Source organism: Orcinus orca, chromosome 4, assembly GCF_937001465.1.
Source record: "Orcinus orca chromosome 4, mOrcOrc1.1, whole genome shotgun sequence".
In the NCBI taxonomy this organism is placed as follows: domain Eukaryota; kingdom Metazoa; phylum Chordata; class Mammalia; order Artiodactyla; family Delphinidae; genus Orcinus; species Orcinus orca.
Genome location: NC_064562.1, coordinates 7,779,655 through 7,798,487, shown reverse-complemented (window position 1 = coordinate 7,798,487; position 18,833 = coordinate 7,779,655). Strand labels below are relative to the sequence as shown.

The 18,833-nt window shown below is 39.8% G+C and overlaps 1 protein-coding gene and 1 long non-coding RNA gene across 5 annotated transcripts in view; one reads left to right on the top strand and one right to left on the bottom strand.

Annotated features, from left to right (window-relative positions):
- Positions 1-18,833, top strand: part of MARCHF1 (membrane associated ring-CH-type finger 1) — an 835,479-nt gene that overhangs the window by 775,169 nt on the left and 41,477 nt on the right. For all 3 annotated transcript variants that reach the window (XM_049709031.1, XM_049709032.1, XM_049709030.1), the window contains one exon: positions 7,701-7,881. In XM_049709031.1, coding sequence (XP_049564988.1) covers positions 7,701-7,881 — 181 coding nt within the window. The remainder of the gene's footprint in view (positions 1-7,700; positions 7,882-18,833) is intronic.
- Positions 7,756-17,825, bottom strand: LOC117200031 (uncharacterized). 2 transcript variants are annotated; one of them, XR_007476967.1, is made up of 5 exons: positions 17,587-17,825; positions 14,532-14,594; positions 9,236-9,399; positions 8,403-8,562; positions 7,756-7,892 (listed from the first exon to the last, which is right to left on the bottom strand). It is a non-coding gene; the product is annotated as an uncharacterized LOC117200031 (long non-coding RNA). The 2 variants fall into 2 exon arrangements; XR_004481453.2 differs by lacking the exon at positions 14,532-14,594.

Genomic DNA, 18,833 nt, shown 5'->3' with positions numbered 1-18,833 from the left:
CTGCAAAAAAAAAAAAAAAATAGGGTCTCAGGGGTTTGGGATCATATTTGAGAAAATTCCCAGAAGCACAGTCACAGAACGCAGTAGGCTGAGGAAATAAACATCTGAGCACTAATTTTTAAAAAACAGTATTTAACAGTTGACACTTAATTAACTTAATTCTTATAAACAATCCTATGAAGTAGACACTGCTATTTTCCTATTTTATTGGTGAGGAACTTGAAAATACCAGCGATTAAGTGAGGTAACAGACATGTACCGGCAGAACTAGGGTTCTAATGGTGATTGTACTATTAAAAACCACACCAGTGTTTCCCAACACTTTCTACATCATGACATGCGCAGAACATGATAACATTTGTGAGTTAACTGGGATTAATGGGCAACACACCCAGACCCTTAAAATGCCCTCTAGATGGAGAGGAATCAAGATCTTGGCACAGTGGTAAGTTATTCGTGGCAAAACTCATAGCTTCTCAGCTGGTAAATTCTGTAGCACGCTGCTATGCCTGTGTGTTAGGGATTAAGAGGAAATACAGCAGGATGGGTAAGGTAAATCCAAATTATGGAAGGTCAGCTGAAAACCAGGTGAAGTAATTTGGATTTTATTTGATTGATTATAGGGTTCTTGAAGAATGGCAGTATTTTAAGAGGATCTGAATAACTGTATGTTTAAAGAATGATTTGGAAGGAGCAAAGGCTTTAAGACAGTTTGTGTATCTGGTGACAATTCAGAACTACCAGAGCAATGGCAGTGAGGATGAAAAGAGGAAAATAATTTTAAAAAACCAAAACACTAAGGGAGAAAAATTTTTGGCATATTGATCATTTGAATTTAGAGTACGAAGTACCTGAAAGGCTCAAAACAAAGGCAAGCAATAGAGCGGGATGTTGATGTTGATGGAATGGCCTCTTTGGGAAGAGAGGCTATTTTGGAGATGGTGAGATGCAGGAACCAGTAAGAACCGGCTGAGGTTTCTTGCTGTTGGAGGGGCAACGGTTGATTTTGGAGATGAATATTTTAAAATCACAAGTCTAGGAGCAATGCTTGAACTTGTGGTCCAGGATGGCCTCCCTGGAGCAGTCAGCGTAGAATGGAAAAATCAAAGGGTTAAGTACAAAACTCCCAGGATAAGCAGAGGGGAAATGCTGACAAAGAAATTTCAGGGGGTGGAGCAGGGAGATCGGTCTGTTGGAAAGGAAGGAAAACAGACTCGCAACACTAGAAATTTTAGGTCATGTAGTTTAAGTACATGAATTCCTTGCTTGAATTCCTTTACACTATGCCTGCCATGTAATCACACAACTTAACATTTGTTGCTTGAGTACCTTCCATGGTGGGAAATCCACACCCTCCTGGGCAAGCTCAGTTCATCTTTGGAAAGTTCTGTATATATCAATGTATATATTCTTTAACTTGTACTCCCTGGATCCAGTTATGGTTCAGAATAAGACCAGCTGCCCTTTCACACAATAGCCTGTCATATATCTAAAGACAATTGGCATGTAATGACCCTTCCTTACTTTTTTTTTCCCCTCCAAGATGTTAAATGTAGGACTTAGTATTTTTTTTTTATTTCTCTCAAAATGAGTACACTCATACTTTAAGAGGTAAGCCTTATACCCTACAATATTAAATTATGGTAGACGAGTTTTACCCATGAATTTAGACATGCTGAATTGTACACTATTCTCCACATGGTAACTCACCTGTTATGTCTTATCATAGGATCATCTCCCCCATCATCTCTCATCTTTCCAGGTTCCAGAATACCGACATTTTGGGCTGGTCCTCCATAAGTAGTCACTATTTCAGTCCCTACAATCATCCTGCATGCTCTTCTTTTTTTGTTGTTGTTTTTTTTGTGGTACACGGGCCTCTCAACTGTCTGAAAACTTGTATGAGAGCACCCAACATACAGAAGAGTGAAGCTGAATCCCATCCCAGGTTTACTCTAAACACACTCCCATGCCAGGATTTCTTTGAGACATGTTTCTGACTCGACTAACCTGGGGATTCAAAGGTGTCATAACTAACTCACCTGGATGCTGTCAGAATTCATGACCTTGGCCTTACAAGCACTTGCTTTAACTGACTTCACAAACTAGCTGCTAAAAGCTGTTAGTCCCAGTGCATTGGCAGCAGTAACATAGAAAAACCACATTAATAATAGTAGTAGCAATAGTATTAATCCCATGATCCCATGACAAAATTAACAAATTAGCCATAATAAAATTAACAAGTATTAGATTGCCTGCTATATGCCAGACATGTACTCTTTTATTTAATTCTCATGACACCCTAAGAGTTATTTTTGACCTCATTTTGCACATGAGTAAACAGAGAACTTCACCAGTTTACTGGAGGGGAAAACAAGGATGTGAGTCAGGATTGGATTTGCTTGTGAACCTCAAGCACCAAATAAGTCTATATTTTTTATTTTTTCTGTGACAATGGAAAAAATACAACAGAAGGGATACAAATTCATCGACGAGGGAGATGAATGCATACTGTACACAGGGACAATCTTTGTCCAATTTCCTCCTATTTTCAGCATCTGTTCTTCTGCATCGCTGTGTCTTCTGGTCTCTCAAACCCATCCTTTTCTCATAATACAATGACCATGAGGTGGTTTCACTAGCTTCCCTGCTCAGTTCATCTAGACTTTATGACAACTATCTTCACACCGTCTTCTCTGATGCACCAGAATCCTTCACTCCTCCTCATCCTTCTCCAGTCTGACCTAGTGATCTCGGGACAGAGAGGTTGTGCTACCCTTTGTAGGACCTCTCTGACTGCTCAGCAAACTGAGTCCCAGAACATCCACCATAAATCCATGCTGTCTCATCTCACCGAGGACCTCATGGCTGCTCCACGATTCTGATATACATGCTTGGTTAATTTTCCATCTCATTCTCCCAGTGGCTTTCTTCAATTATTTACAGCCTCTGTGAGACCGTAACCCCGTGCCTTCCTGCCTTCCCTTTAGTTACCTGTTGTCTGTTATATCAGGGAAGATAGTAAGACGCCCCTAGGCCCAGGGGCTGAACCTTCCCTGCCCCCACCTCCTTTCCATCTTCACCTGCGGTTTCTCCTCTGCCTCTTGCTCACGGGAAATGGTGTCTGTTTCCCTCCTGGATACCCTTGCACTTGTCCAAAGATATTCCTCTACCATTTTTTCTTTTCCCACACTCTCCTGACTTCTCAAGAAACTTCATTTAACAATGGGTCATTCTCTTGCCTGATTATTTCTGCAAGTGTCTCCCTCTCTGTGGCACCTTCACTTCTGCTTATGAACACAGTCAGCTTTTACTGTTAAAAAAAAATGAAATGAAAGTGAAAACTAAAATTTTCTCTAGTCCACCATCCTTTCATTGCTGTGCTATACTTCTCAAAAAGAGTGGTTATATCTCCTCACTTGTTTACTTGAGCACTAATTTCTTGTAACTGCTTACTACCTTTCAACATGGCTTGTGCCCAACATGTGTTCTAATCATTTTTTAGCTTAAGAAAGTGAATTCTAAGAATGGACATCAAAACACAACCATACAAAATCTATGGGATGCAGCAAAAGCAGTTCTTAAAGGGAAGTTCATAGCAATACAGGCCTTCTTCAAAAAACAAGATAAATCTCAAATAACCTAACCTACCACCTAAAATAATTAGAAAAAGAACAAAAAAACCCTAAAGTCAGCAGAAGGTAGGACATAATAAAGATCAGAGAGGAAATAAATAAAATAAAGGTTAAAAAAATAGAAAAATATCAATAAAACCAAACTGGTTCTTTGAAAGGCGAAGAATGGGCGCCAAACTCTGAAGCATGATGACTGGTTTTGAGTAAAGATTAACGTCTAAATTAAACCATTACAAACATAGCAGTGTCCATTAGTACTGTGTTTAAAGCTTATTTAGTTAGAGAGGAGGATGGAAGAAAATGTAGGTAGGGAAATGAGGGGATAGAGAAAGGGGGAAAAATGGCATGGAATATGGGAAAAGAGTTGCAATGCTGTCTGAAGGTTACAGGGATGACTGCCTTGAAGAGTCCCATGTTGTAGATGTGCTAGTAGTCATGGAAACCAAGCAAGGCCCTCGGGGATCCTGACACTCTCTGCAGGCTGTCTCCCATCTCCTCCCAAGTGTTACCACATTGTTCCAGATTCTTAATACCTAGATATTTGTAATCGTTGCCCAAATGGTGTCCCCGCCTTCAGGTTCTCTTCTCTTCCTCTCAAGTCACCCTCCATGCAGATGCTAGTGTCTGATTTTCTTTGCATGTAGCAAGAACTAAGAAAATGTGAATGAATTAAATAATGAATGAAAATAGTTCTAAAGTTACATAATCACTACGGCCCTCACAAAGGTTTTTTTAAGTGATGAATTATTTTTTTTAAAAACTTACGCATAAAAAAAAATACTATTCTACCTGAGCCAAGAAGCCTTGGCAAGGGGTGGGGTCTGGGGCTGGCAGTGGAGGTCGTTTTCAGGTCTATATGACTGAAAACAAAAAGCCAACTTTTCTTAAAACTCAAACATTAAGGGGGGACTTGAAGCTGCAAACACACGCACACACACACATTTTCTAAAATTTAATTTGCTCAATAGCATTTTGTGGTCCACTCTTTACAGAAAACTAGAAATTATATGGAAGTAGATGTTCATTCACGTCATAAATGGTGAAAGCCTAACACATGGTGGTTGGACTGTAAGCAGCCAGTTAAGATACTAAAATGCCAGTAATATCTGTGAATTCAGCTTGTCCTGCCGCTAGGTGACAGACACCAATGTAGACCATCAGTGATTTTAAAAAATCACTTAATTCCCGAGTCTCGATTTCCCATAAGGTAAAAATGCATCAAAATTATGATTATTTTACAGTGCATTTTTATTTTATTATTGAAATCGTTTTCTCTGCACAATTATTCTATTGGAAAAAAGCATGTTTATATTTTTATTACTATGCTTTCATTTATAATTTAGCAATTATGGTTTGTGTGAAGTATATCAATTTAAGAATTGTTTAATGCTTCCTGTAATGGCTCTGTCACTTTATTTTCATTTCTAGCAGATATTTGAAGTTGATATTTAGCTTTTAAATTCATTTAGAACAATATCAGCATAGTTCGAAAAAGACTCTTTAGGAGCCAACCTGAGTTGGATAATTTAGAAAAAATTCAAAATGCTAAAATCACATAAAAAGAAATCTTGTGAAATGGAAATGAACCAAGCTTTTGATTTTTCCTATGGGAAATAGTCTTAACTTTAAGAAAAAGTGATATTGCCAGTGATGCTTCGGGTGACAGTTTCAGGAGAAGTTCTTTAAAAAGAATCTGTAAGATTTAAGAAGTCTTGACTACAAGCAGAGAACTGTTGTGGTCAGTCTGAACTCAGTCATCAGCATGGTCCCTGTTTACATCTGCTTATGATGAATTACTTCTTCAAGTTAGTGAAAAACTCAGAGCCTCAGAATCATCTTGGCAGCTGGGCAACACTTGACCCCCTTTGTGGTGACGAATTATGAGATGGCATTAACTGCAAATTTTTCTTTTTCAAACAAGAAACTTTACCCCCTGTCCCTGCAGACTGCTGTGGACCAGCGGGCTTCAGTGGTGGGTCAGGAAGGGCTTTCGTCTTTATTGTGTGCTTCTCTCTGGAACCTTTACTTCAGCTTTTGTTACTTGCAGAATTTGGGGTGATTTATTTTCTGAACCTTGTTTTCATCATTGTTGATAATAGTCAGACATTGTCTTTAACTCAGGATCACCATGTTTAAGACATGAGTTTTCTGTAAAGGGCCAGGTAGTAAAGATGATAGTTTTTGTGGCCACATGGCCTCTGCATCAACTCTTAGGTCTACAGTTATAGTGAAATACAGCTCTAAATAATCCATAAACAAACGTGTGTGGGTGTGGTCCAACAAAACTTTACCAAAACATGCAGCAGGAAGAAACGGGTCGCGGTGTGCTGGCCCCTGATCTAAGGGAGTATCTTTGTGTGGGAACAGGTAGAGAAGAGGTTCAAAGGACTTCAGAAATCTCAGCCGCTCGTGATGTATAATGCGTTAGGTTTCAGTGACTCAAAAAACTAAATATTACAATTAAATGATGTGCTATAGAAACCCAGATATGCTTTCACTGGTTGCTTTTATAATAAGTTACAGTTTGTTGAGTGAACAATTCCTTTAGTCAACAAGCATCCACTGACCAACAGTGGCAACAGGTATGCTATAAAGTATACTTAAGCCTTGATCCTACGACCTACACGTTTGGAGAGAGGACATATCTCGGGCTTTCATATTAAAGAATAGGCTCTGAGATGAGTTTTAGTTTTTCCCCACCACGCCAGCCTTTGACATGGGCTGCAACATCCAACACTGATACCTCCTAACTCTGTCCAGGGAAAGGCAGATGCTGATTTTGAACTTTCCTGTGTTCTCATCCTATCACTCCACCCAAAGAGCTTTACTTAAGAAAAAGAGATCCAAGATACTAGTGTACTGTGTCATACTTCTTTATTTTGAGGTTAGGGGAGGGTTGGGTTTCAATTCCTGTATCTCATTGCAGTAACAATCTGACCAACCATCACATTTCCCCTGGGGAGACAGCTGAGCTAGATAAATATATTTTAAAATCCACTCTTTAAAACATGCTTCCGGAGAAGAGGTATGAAAGGAAAGTAGCAGCAATTCAAACATTCTTCCAGCCTACCACTGTGATTCTGCTCCAAAAAATGAATATACAGGTGTTTTGGGAACATTCCATTCATATTTCTAACAGAGTTCAAGCAATATTTCTAATTAAATTTAGTAATAACTTCTAACAGCTGGTTATATAATAAGAATTATTGAAGTTCTAAGGTTTGAATTTGTGACCTGGTGGTATAAAAACTTATCCAGTGAGGAAAACAAATTATTTTTTTTAATTTGAAGAAAAGAATAATGAAGATTTCATAGACTATGAATCTGTGACACTAGAAGTCATAGTAATTCAGTAAACTACTTGAACTAGGAGTTCCTTGGAAGATGTAGTAATTAACATTTTAAAACAGTAGGATTTACTGTACTTGAACTTTCTGTAACCAGTAACTTTTGTGACGATGATTATTGACAGTTTAGGCCTTTTGTTTTGACCAAATATGTGCGCATCTTCCTAGGAAAATCTTCATAATATTTCCTAGTTGAGACTTTCTATATTCACTTTATTCCATAGTAGCATGTTAAAATGTTTCAGAATTCTTCCGCATTGGTAAGATACCATATGTAGTAAAGTATACACCCCATAAAACTACCATCAAAGTAAAACATTGAAGTTACCAGGTTCCAGCATTCCTTAGAATACTAAGTCGTAACTTTTGTATGTGAAAGCAAGCTTGTGCCTATGGATATTGACTTTTAATAGATGAAGGTGGGGACATAGCTCAATAGCTATGCTGTTAAAATTGACTTCCGTGTAGGAATGATCGCACATTTTTGATGTATTGGTGTCTAATGCCTTTGAACATGACTTAAGAGTCCAGCAACGACTATGCAAGGGAAAGGAAATTAGTATTGGCCATAGATTCAGCTCTAGCGTTAAGCCGAAGTGCGACGTCCATGGGTCTGAATGTGAGGTTGCAGTTTCTAATACAGCCTGGGATGTGTGGGAGGAGGATGCCGTGTGCTCCCCGAGGGAGAGATCTCACCTGGCTGCTGTGTCCTCCCCAGGATCTGTCACTGCGAAGGGGATGAGGGGAGTCCACTCATCACGCCCTGCCGCTGCACGGGCACCCTGCGCTTCGTGCACCAGGCCTGCCTCCACCAGTGGATCAAAAGCTCCGACACGCGCTGCTGTGAGCTGTGCAAGTACGACTTCATCATGGAGACCAAGCTCAAGCCCCTCCGCAAGGTAGGGTGTCGCTGGGACTGGTGTGAGAGAGCCAACAAAGCAGGCATTTTGTTAATTGAAGTATAGCTGACTTCAGTAAAAATGTACAATGTTGTGTTAGTTTCAGGTGTACAGCAAAGTGATTCAGTTACACACACATATTAAAAACCCATTTCTTTTCCGCAATAAGATTTTGCTAACATGCTAGTATCCGCTAAGAATACACATCTTGGGTTGGGCTCAATATGTAAAATGCAGCCAAGTGTTTACAGATAACCCTCCCTACTTCTGTTTTAGGGTCTAGGACCTGTGGTTTTTGTTTCACTCTTCAAAGCCAAAGAAAAGCATTTGCATGTGTGTGTGCGTGTGTATGAAAGTGTGTGCATGTGTGCATATGTGTGTGTGTGTGTGTGCAAAATATACCTGTGGGTCAAGGTAATTGAATTGATGAGAACTGTGAGAACATTGCATTGATACTTACTGAAGTCACTTCCCGAGAAGGTTAGATAATAGATCCCATAGATTAAACAATATGAACTCACCTAATTTCTTGAAAGCCAGGCATTAGGTAATGGAAGAGAATGATGTCTTCTACAAGGCGTGGACTCTTTTTTGTGTTTGCCTTTATCTGGGGATTTGGTTTGATAGTTTATGTATTATTTTTATTTTTTCATGTATTATTTTTCCATATTGTGCATCAAGCTGCAAGAGAGAGGTAAGTATTTTTATCTATAAATTTAATCTTCAAATTTCTCATATGTGTTATATTTTTCTAAAGAATGAAGGTAAGAATTGAGTTGAATATAAAGTTAGCATCTAAATCAATGCTGGCCGAGGATAGCTTGTAAAGGATGCAAACAAAGACAATGAACTTTATATACTTCATGCATGATAGCTGGGACCCTGGATTTTAGCATGTTAACTTATCTTTTAGCCTAACTGAAGCCTTACGTATACGGATGCCTCAATTTCCAAAGGAGAGTATGGAAATGGCAACTTAAATAATGAATCTGCCTAGAGCTGCTTTTTTATTTAAATTTCATGCAAAGAAAAAATGAATTAAGGTGATGGGTTCCAGGGTGAGCAGAAATGTAAAGCAAACAAGAATATTCCAATAGACGTCTGATTGGTGGCTGGCCATTGCAAATCTTCATGAATTCTGTAAATTACAGAGAGGGAGAACAACAGTCCCTGCTTTTGTGATAGCCTTGATTTTTAAAATCTGCCAGTGGTTTATAGATGTCAAAACTGGTGCATAAAACACCTTTGAGTTATGGACTTTTTTAACATGTGGGGTGACCTGAGTGCCAAAAGGTGACACTCTGATCCTCCAAGTCCCAAAGCAATAGATGCCAGAAATAGAAACGGACCCTACCTCCTTGCCCTTTGCTTTATCCGCTGAAGGATGCTGTGTGCTCTGTGGAGCCGCTACATGACACATTGTGCTCTGTGATTCTGTAAATTTCTCTTCTTACCCCTCAGGGAAGTACCAATTGTTTCATAACATCTGTACAGTTCTCCATTTTTTTCAACCTACATCTGTATAAAATTTTCATTTCAACTTTTCAAACATAGTATTTCAATATGAGAACAACAATCTAGGATAATAAAATATTCTAATTTTCTCTTCTTCATACTGTGTGCCCCTCCCCCATTTTTGTATCATAAACAGTACATGATGTTGTATGGACCTTGGAAAGTCTTCTACCTTCAGCTTGTCTAGAATCACCCCTGACATACAGCTTTGATCCTTTCTTAGTATTCCATTCCCAATAAGTTAACAATCCTTTCAAAAGATCTTTTTTTTCCTCAACCAACCTGTTTACAAACCAGAGAAAGACTACGAATACATCTATCTTTTTAATCTTAAACTCAGCCATAAAAAGGAACAAAATTGTGCCATTTGCAGAGACGTGGATAGACCTAGAGACTGTCATACAGAGTGAAGTAAGTCAAAAAGATAAAAACGAATGTCGTATAATATTGCTTATATGTGGAATCTAGAAAAATGGCACAGATGAACTTATATGCAAAGCAGAAATAGAGACACAGACGTAGAGAACAAACTTAGGGATACCAAAGGGGGAAGGGGGGATGGGATGAACTGGGAGATTGTGATTGACACATATACACAACTATGTATAAAATAGATAACCAATGAGAACCTACTGTATAGCACAGGGAACTCTACTCAGTCCTCTGTCATGACCTAAATGGGAATGATATCCAAAAAAGAGTGGCTATATGTATACGTATAACCAATTCACTTTGCTGCACAGCAGAAACTAACACAACATTGTAAAACAACTATACTCCAATAAAAATTTAAAAATATATATATTGCAGCAACCTAGTGGGCACATCCTATCTGTTGATTAATGAAATACCCTAGTTTCTTTTCACAGACGTTTCCTTTGATTGGTCATAAGTACTGATGAAGGGCGGGCAGCATGTCAACATCCTTCATTTTTTTTGGGGGGGGGTTTCCCCGGGCCTCTCACTGTTGTGGCCTCTCCCGTTGCGGAGCACAGGCTCCAGATGCGCAGGCTCAGTGGCCATGGCTCACGGGCCCAGCCGCTCTGCGGCATGTGGGATCTTCCCGGACCAGGGCGTCCCCTGCATCGGCAGGCAGACTCTCAACCACTGCGCCACCAGGGAAGCCCAACATCCTTCATTTTTAATAGCATATATACCTACAGAGGATGTCAGAATCTAATCCAGAGGCTGCTTGCCAACAGCCCACTGATGTGTTTTACTTGACCCACAGGGCTGAAAATTTGAATCTGTGATGATTTCATGTAAAATCCCACACATCTGTATTTTTTTGAAAACCACTGTATCTGGCTTGACAGGAACCACATATCCGTAAGACAACAACCAGTGTAGCTAGCGGGAGGCTGGCCCCTTTGTAAAGCTGTTTGCCCTCAAGGGCCCTGCATTTCTCAGTCCTCCTTCTTTCTGATCCTGAGAGATCTTTTGAGCATGAGATCTCAGTGACCTCTGAGCATCAGATCTCTCTGTGGCTCTGGTATACAGATCTGAATTTTCAGCTCCTGGTCTAACATGGTCTAACACAGTCCTAGACATAAGAAATATACATGCTATTCCTACCTCTATGATTTATGGGCTTTAAAAACCTAAAAAAAGGATTCCACACTTTCACTTTCTCCCTTAAAATTATGGGGCCCTGTGGTAATACTTCAATGGCAGTATCTGAAATGACTTTTCAGATTTTGAAGTGATGTGAACTATACAGACATGAGGCATATTTAAACGGTTCTGGATGGTTTATTTTCATGGCACTGAGATTCATCAACAGTTTTCTTTTGGTAGTTTTCAAGTGGTCATTAAGAATGACAGGTATAGCATTTAATTAGAATATATTCAAAGTACATCTAATTAATTGCTCTCAACTCAGTAATTCTATTACAGTTTATAACATTCTAAAGACCAACCACATGAAACAATTAATTTAGCTAATGATTCTGAATTTCTATCATTAGCCAATGGAGGCAGGAGATTCTGTGGAGATGAAATGGTTTCTTGAAGTAGAAAGGTACAAATCTTCATAGTCTGACAAACCTTGGGGCTTAATAGCCTCTAAAGATATCAGTGAAAACTTACTTCATTAATTGCTACTATTACTACACTAAAATCTAAGTTAGTGAATTCATCAAGGTATCCTAATGTTTCCAGAAGAAAATCTTTAAAGCCTAAATAAAAGCAAGGCCTTACTTGAGAAAAAGCAGTTTTTATCACCTTTAAGTCAGTGGCTCAGCTACTTTTATAACACTCAATAGAAGTCTCATTAATCTACTGAGTTACCAAGAATCAGAAATAATTCTCAGGGCCCAGAAAAGTCAAAAATACAGAAAGCGCAGCAACGACTAAGTGCTGTCTGCAACTGCATGCAGTCTCAGGACGAGGAAACTAATCTGTTCTGAAGCTGAAGAACTGCGTGGGGCTCAGATCTGAATCTCACTCCTGAATGGCAGAAGCCAGCTACTGGACAGAAAGCTAAGCTTAATGAGGACAGAGAATACTCCTGACACTGTGTGTCCTTCCCTAAAAGAGTTCTCTATATAGTTTTCCATTCACAAACTATTTGACAAATAGATAATACAAAATATGCAAATCCATGCATCAGTTCCTTGTCTCATTTCTGCAAATAAAATGAGGCAGTGAATCAATTCAATTACGTTTGCTTTAGTAGCAGTTAGGTCAAACCATATGCACTTGTCATTTTTATAGATCAGAAACAGTTGAAGATTGGTAAGTTCATAAATGTAAGTTCTGTAGAACTTATTATGCTAAAAGGAATAATCATTTCGATATTTCTAAATTTATTTTATTGGAGGATAGTTGATTTACAATGTTGTGTTAATTTTTGCTGTTCAGCAAAGTAATTCAGCTATACATATATATACATTTTTATTCTTTTCCATTATGGTTTATCACAGGATATTGAATATAGTTCCCTGTGCAATACAGCATTTTTATATTTCTACATTTCCACCATAGTGACTTACAATGCTTTAGTTGAAATACCTATTTTCAGAAAATAAAGACCTGTATTTAACAACTACTGTGTTGTTTTTTCCCTTTCCTTAATTTGAGGTAGCATCCATCTTTCAGAATAGCCAAGAGCCAGTGCAAGTTAGCATAGCAGGTGAACCACCCCAAGGGTGTTACTGATTCTCTGCTGAGCTGGAGCTCTTGCAGTTCGTAGCCTTAACATTGGACCAGGCAGGGTGCAGTCAGATCCCTAGCCAGCAGCTTCTAGCACCCTATTGAATAATCATACATAATAATACAGAAAGGAAATTCAAAATGCATCCTTTACTTAGCATTATGGGTGATTTGCAATTTCACTAATGCAACCACCACAGACTGAATTTTCTGCTCTGTGCCAGGCATTTGGAATGTATTTCTCAATTAATTTCATCTCATTACAGCTCCATTGTGTGTAGGCTCGTGAAGCCCATTTTACAGATGAGCAAATGAGCCATTTGCTGTCTCACACCCCGAGATTCCTGATTCCATAGCATGTGCTCGCTGCGTGGCATCTCACTGCCATAAGCACTGGGAACCTTGCCCTTTAAGCATCAAAACTTCAGTTTTCACTTAAACTATCTAGTGGAAATCTTTCAAATTAAAACTTTCTAAAATAAAATGGTTGCTAAAACCTTCTTTTTAAATTTTTTTTTATTGAAGTATAATTGATTTACAATGTGTTAGTTTCAGGTGCACAGCAAAGTGATTCAGTTATGTATATATATAAAACTTTTTCAGATTCTTTTCCCTTTTAGGTTATAACAAAATATTGAGCATAATTCCCTGTGCTATCCAGTACCTTGTTGATTATCTATTTTATATACAGTAGTGTGTATCTGTTAATCCCAAACTCCTAATCTGTCCCTCCCCCTTTCCTCTTTGGCAACCATAGTTTGTAAAACCTTCTTTTTTAAACATGCTTGTTTCACCCAATATATTTTCCTAATACTCAGTTACATCACTGTATAAACATCAGTTATTTTGCAGGCTGAAAACATCAGCAGCCTCGGCCGTTTATCTTCACTCCCATTTGCCAGCCTACTGTGCTTTGAAAGCCCTTCTATCTGCTTTTTGTAGTTTCTCTTTCTTCCTGCTCTCAGAGCATGTGCTTCACTCCTCTGCTCCTCCAGTAGCCCTTATTAACATACTACATAGCTACTGCCTTTTCGCTTTAAACAACAAAAACAACAAAATCAAAATTATAGACTTGGGTCTATAAAAGGCTGAAGTCAGTTCTAGATGAACTTATGCGTGATTCTCTTTGATCATTGGCAAGGGTTTTAGCAGGCGTGTCATGCTGACACCGGTCTAGTGTTCTTGGAGTTCTCCATAGCATCCTTCTTAATTCTCAGTTTGACTCAAATTACTTGGGATTACATGATAAGAAAGCCCTCCGCAAATGAACTTTTGATGTCTCCAGGCTGTTTGCTTATAGTCAGAGCCCAGTTCTTGGGAGCAGGTTTGCTGTTTCATTTCTTCACAGACATGTAAGCCTGGAAGCAATGAAAATCTCTGCCCTAGTACAGGGCCAGACAAAGCTTCCTTTATACTACTTGCAGAACATCCGTACTCGTAATTTGCAGTGCATGCGCATTCAACCATCTTCTTGCTGAGTTTCAGTTTCATTATTATGTGAGCCCTCAGTGATTTAGAATACTCTTAGGAAGTGATTCTGTTTTCAAACTCACAGTCTCCAAATGATCCAGGAAGTTTTCCACACAGATTTCTCACTGTCCAGTGGTGGCGTTGTCTCCAGCCTAGCACTTCCCTTACCTTCCAGGGGCTTTATTCTGTGAGAAGGAGGGGCCAGCAGGCTCCTAACTGCTTGCTGTGGGAAGGGAGAGAGTGAGGAAACCAGCAGATAACAAAAAGAAGATCATTAAAAGAGAAGGACTTCAATTCAATGGGAGCATTATCTTCTGTACTAAAACATTTTTCTTGGTTTTTGTTGCTGTTATTTGTTTTATTGCCTTACCCTCATGCTCTCGATTGAACTACAGTTGATACTTCGATTAAAATAATATTCCAGGGTGAGTAGGTAACAATCCCAACATGTCTGTGTCAGATAATCATGAGATGGAAAATACAAGCATCTCGCATATTTTTCTAATAGGTACCTGGGAATTATCACATGGCCTCATCCTTTTGTCTTTTGAGGAAACACCCGTAGGTCAATTAGTCTGTAAAATTTCAAAAACAGAAAAACAGGGCTTCCCTGGTGGCGCAGTGGTTGAGAGTCCGCCTGCCAATGCAGGGGACACAGGTTCGTGCCCCGGTCTGGGAAGATCCCACATGATGCGGAGCGGCTGGGCCCGTGAGCCATGGCCGCTGAGCCTGCGCGTCCGGAGCCTGTGCCCCGCAACGGGAGAGACCACAACAGTGAGAGACCCGCGTACCGCAAAAAAAAAAAAAAAAAAAAAAAAAACAGAAAAACAACTATGTAGTCAACTGGGCTCAATAATATAGAATAATTGGTTCAAAATAGAAATATTCTTCTCTGGGGAGCAGATCTTCTTCTTTTGTGAAGTTTGCATCCATAAATAGGCCTCCCCCTAGGCAGAGTGGACCCCAGCGCCGCAGCCAGCTGTGTTCTGAATGGTTGTCCTGAAAAGGTGCCAATGGGCCCAGTTCACTCATTCACTCAACTCCCGGTAGGATCTACCACGTCTCAGTGGTGCTCAGTAGAGAACCAGATAGAAAACCCCTGCTCTCAGAGGGCCTAGAGTCCCCTGCAAGAAGGATGGAAAAGGCTGAATAACTTACAATAAGGTGTAATAAATTTGAAAAGCATGGTAGTTGGTGGGTAGTGGTGTGGGAATCAATAATTTTCTGTGGGAATGGGAACGGTCATTCAGAGAGAGCAAGCCACCGTATATTTGGTCTTTATTGTGAGACCATCATATCAAGAGGGTTTTTTTTTTTTGCAGTAACTATAGACACATAGCAAAGTGTCTCTTCTCTTTTGTTTTCCATGCTTCCCATAACCTGGGGTAATCAAGAAGGTATTAGCTACCAGTTGGACATCTGGGAAAACAGCAGGATTTGCTAGGTCTCCCAAAGGAGACATAAGTAAACTATTCCTGAATAATCATTGTTGGCTGGAACATTTCTCTTCAGGTCTTCCTTATTAGAAGTCCCAATTGTATACTAATTTAGTTCAGTTTCTCTCTTTGAACATTATCCCTTGAAGAATATAACTTCACCGGGTTGGTTAGAATGTTACCTGGTGTTAGTATTCTAGATATGAAAAGAAACACTTAACTTACATTATATTCTTTACTGAAGTCTTTAACTGGACACAGTGCCCCCCACTTGGGAGGATCTATTTTCCTTTTGCCAAGGATAAGGGACACACAGAATGGAACTTCTTTTATATACTGTGTATTTTGATACTTGAAACGTAAACTGTGGTTAAAATGATGGAATCAGTGTTGCAGTGATCCATATGGACAGCATAAAAGCATCAAATTAGAATGTGCAAAAGCAGGTGCACATCTGTGCGCGTGCACACACACACACACACACACACACACACACACACACACACACACACACACACACACACACACACACACACACACACACACACACACACACACACACACACACACACACACTTACAAATAAAGCGTTCCCCAAAGCATCATCTTACGACTGAGGGTTTTTTATGGGAAAGAGGTATGTATATATTTTGTTAACATCTTTATTGGAGTATAATTGCTTTACATTGTTGTGTTAGTTTGTGTTGTTTAACAAAGTGAATCAGCTATACATGTATCCCCATATCTCCTCCCTCTTGCGTCTCCCTCCCACCCTCCCTATCCCACCTCTCTAGGTGGTCACAAAGCACCGAGCTGATCTCCCTGTGCTATGCAGTTGCTTCCCACTAGCTATCTATTTTACATTTGGTAGTGTATATATGTCCACGCCACTCTCTCATTTCGTCCCAGCTTACCCTTCTCCCTCCCTGTGTCCTCAAGTCCATTCTTTACGTCTGCGTCTGTCTTTATTCCTGTCCTGCCCTTAGGTTCATCAGAGCCATTTTTTTAGATTCCATATATATGTGTTAGCATATGGTATTTATTTTTCTCAGAAAGAGGTAAATTTATCTTTCACTTTCATTTTTCTTAAGATGGTGGAATGATTATCAAATTACTTTCATATTTAAATTTTCCTCCAACTAAACATTTTTCTCTCTTGGCTGGGATTATTTCTGAATTCATTGCTCAAATCTTGGCATAAAACATAAGAAAAAATTTTCCCTAATTTTTTGGTTTAATATTTTGAAACATAAGGCACTGGGAATCAACATGGCCTTTTGAAAATATTTGAAAATATCAACATGGCCTATTTTGAAAATAGTTTGAAAAACTATTTAAACCAAGTAAAATTCCTTTTCTATTGGATTGACAAGTAAGAGAGAAATGAGGGAGACTTTGATATGATCTATCTGGGAGGATGGTGTCGAACCCCACCTAGTCCATCAACATGCGTGTGTGATGCTATGAACATTATCATGAGGTCAGTGGCTGGAAGATTTCACTCTAAAAGAGGACCAATCCTTCACAAGCCAGCTTCCTTCCAATTTTCTACTCTTCTCTCCCTGGTACCATCAAGTGGCTCCTGATTCTGGCTTCCCACATAGATACACCACAGCCTCATCATACCAGTGCTGTCACCCTGCATATGAACGCTTTGCCCCAAATTAGGCTGATTTACCCCAGCTAGATATGGCAGGACCTGCCCCTGTGAAATGTATGGCATTGAACATTATAAAAAGTGGGGAGAGTGGGTCAGGAGGCAGAGAGGTTGGGCAATCCATACCCCATTCTCTTTCCCGTTCTCTCTGAGAGGCAAGCTATTCTCCCCTAAGGGAGGTCCCTCCACACGGAGACCTGAAGCAAAGGGGAGAGGGAAGACCTGGAAGACAACAGCGCTTCCATCATAGAGATCTTCCTCCAGGGGACCTCACACTCCACTCCCAAAACACAGAGACCCCTGCAGTCAGGAATGAGTCATACGTTTAAATCCTCTTTTAACTGAAATATACAGAGAGGAGTTACAATAAATTTAAAAAGACAAATAATCCATTCAAATAGTAAAGGAAAGAGCTACATGTTAGAAGATCAGATTTTTTGAAATATGTGATTCTTCTTTTTAAGATTTACTTACCACTTACCTATTTTATTTATTTTTGGCTGCGTCGGGTCTTAGTTGTGGCTCATGGGGCTCTTCATTGTGGTGTGCGGGCTTCTCTGTAGTTGTGGAGCGCGGGTTTTCTCTTCTCTAGTTGCGGCGCGCAGGCTCCAGGGCGTGTGGGCTCTGTAGTTTGTGGCATGTGGACTCTAATTCAGGTGCGGGAGCTCAGTAGTTGTGGCACATGGGGCTTAGTTGCCCTGCGGCATGCAGGATCTTTTAGTTCCCTGACCAGGGATGAACCGGTATCCCCTGCATCGTAAGGTGGATTCTTTACCACTGGACCACCAGGGAAGTCCCAGAGGATCAGATTTTAATTCCGGTTCTGAAGCTTAATCCCTCTGACCTTTGCCTCAGTTTCTTCATCTGTAAAACGAAGAGTCTGGACAAGATTATCTTTTAAGTTTTTTCCAACATAAAATTCTGTGATTTCACAAAAAAGCAAAGTGAGGAATCTGAAAGAGAGAGAGGAAGGAAGGGAGGGAGGGAGGGAGGGAAGGGGGGAGGGAGGGAGGAAGGGACCTCGCATTAAATGAATTTTAAATGTTCAGAAGAAAAACTTCACACCCACAGTAGCTCAGGTTCTACAGGACAGGATGCTGAATAACAGAGTCCAAGTTCAAGTCCTGAAGAAGTAACGTGTATGCTTTCTCAATCTTGTTACCCTTTAGAGCAGACCATGGTGGGAAAAACAAGACACACTCTCTCCACATTCTAAAAAGAAAGCCAGTGAAAAGCATGACTAAAGGAAGACAGGGAAGAAGAAAGGGAGAGGGAAGAGGAGAAAGAAAGAAGCAGAGAGAGGAAAGGGGAGTGTATAGGGCGGCTGAGTACCCGAGGTGTCCTGGGAGGTGACTGGAAGCTAGAGGGTCCAGGCCACACTCTTTTTTCTTATAAGTTGTAAACAGGTCGTTAAGAACTAAAAAAAAGTCAAGCAAATTCAAATGGTTCTTGACAGCAAGCTTCCGCTACATGGAAGACTCCTGGCCCTAAGAAAAGAGGCAGGCTGGGCTGAAAGTCATCTTCTCTTTGCACAACCAAGAAAACCAGTGTAGACTGAAGGGTTAGTTGAATCTAAGAAAGATTCTGTTTTCTTGAAGGCTAGTGTTTCTGTAAACGTAGAGCCAGTTTATTGCAAAAGTTGATATTTTGATGAAGTATTTCTACCAATAAGCAAAGCTAACAAATTTTTGAGCTAGATCTTTTCTGCCTCCAGGACATGA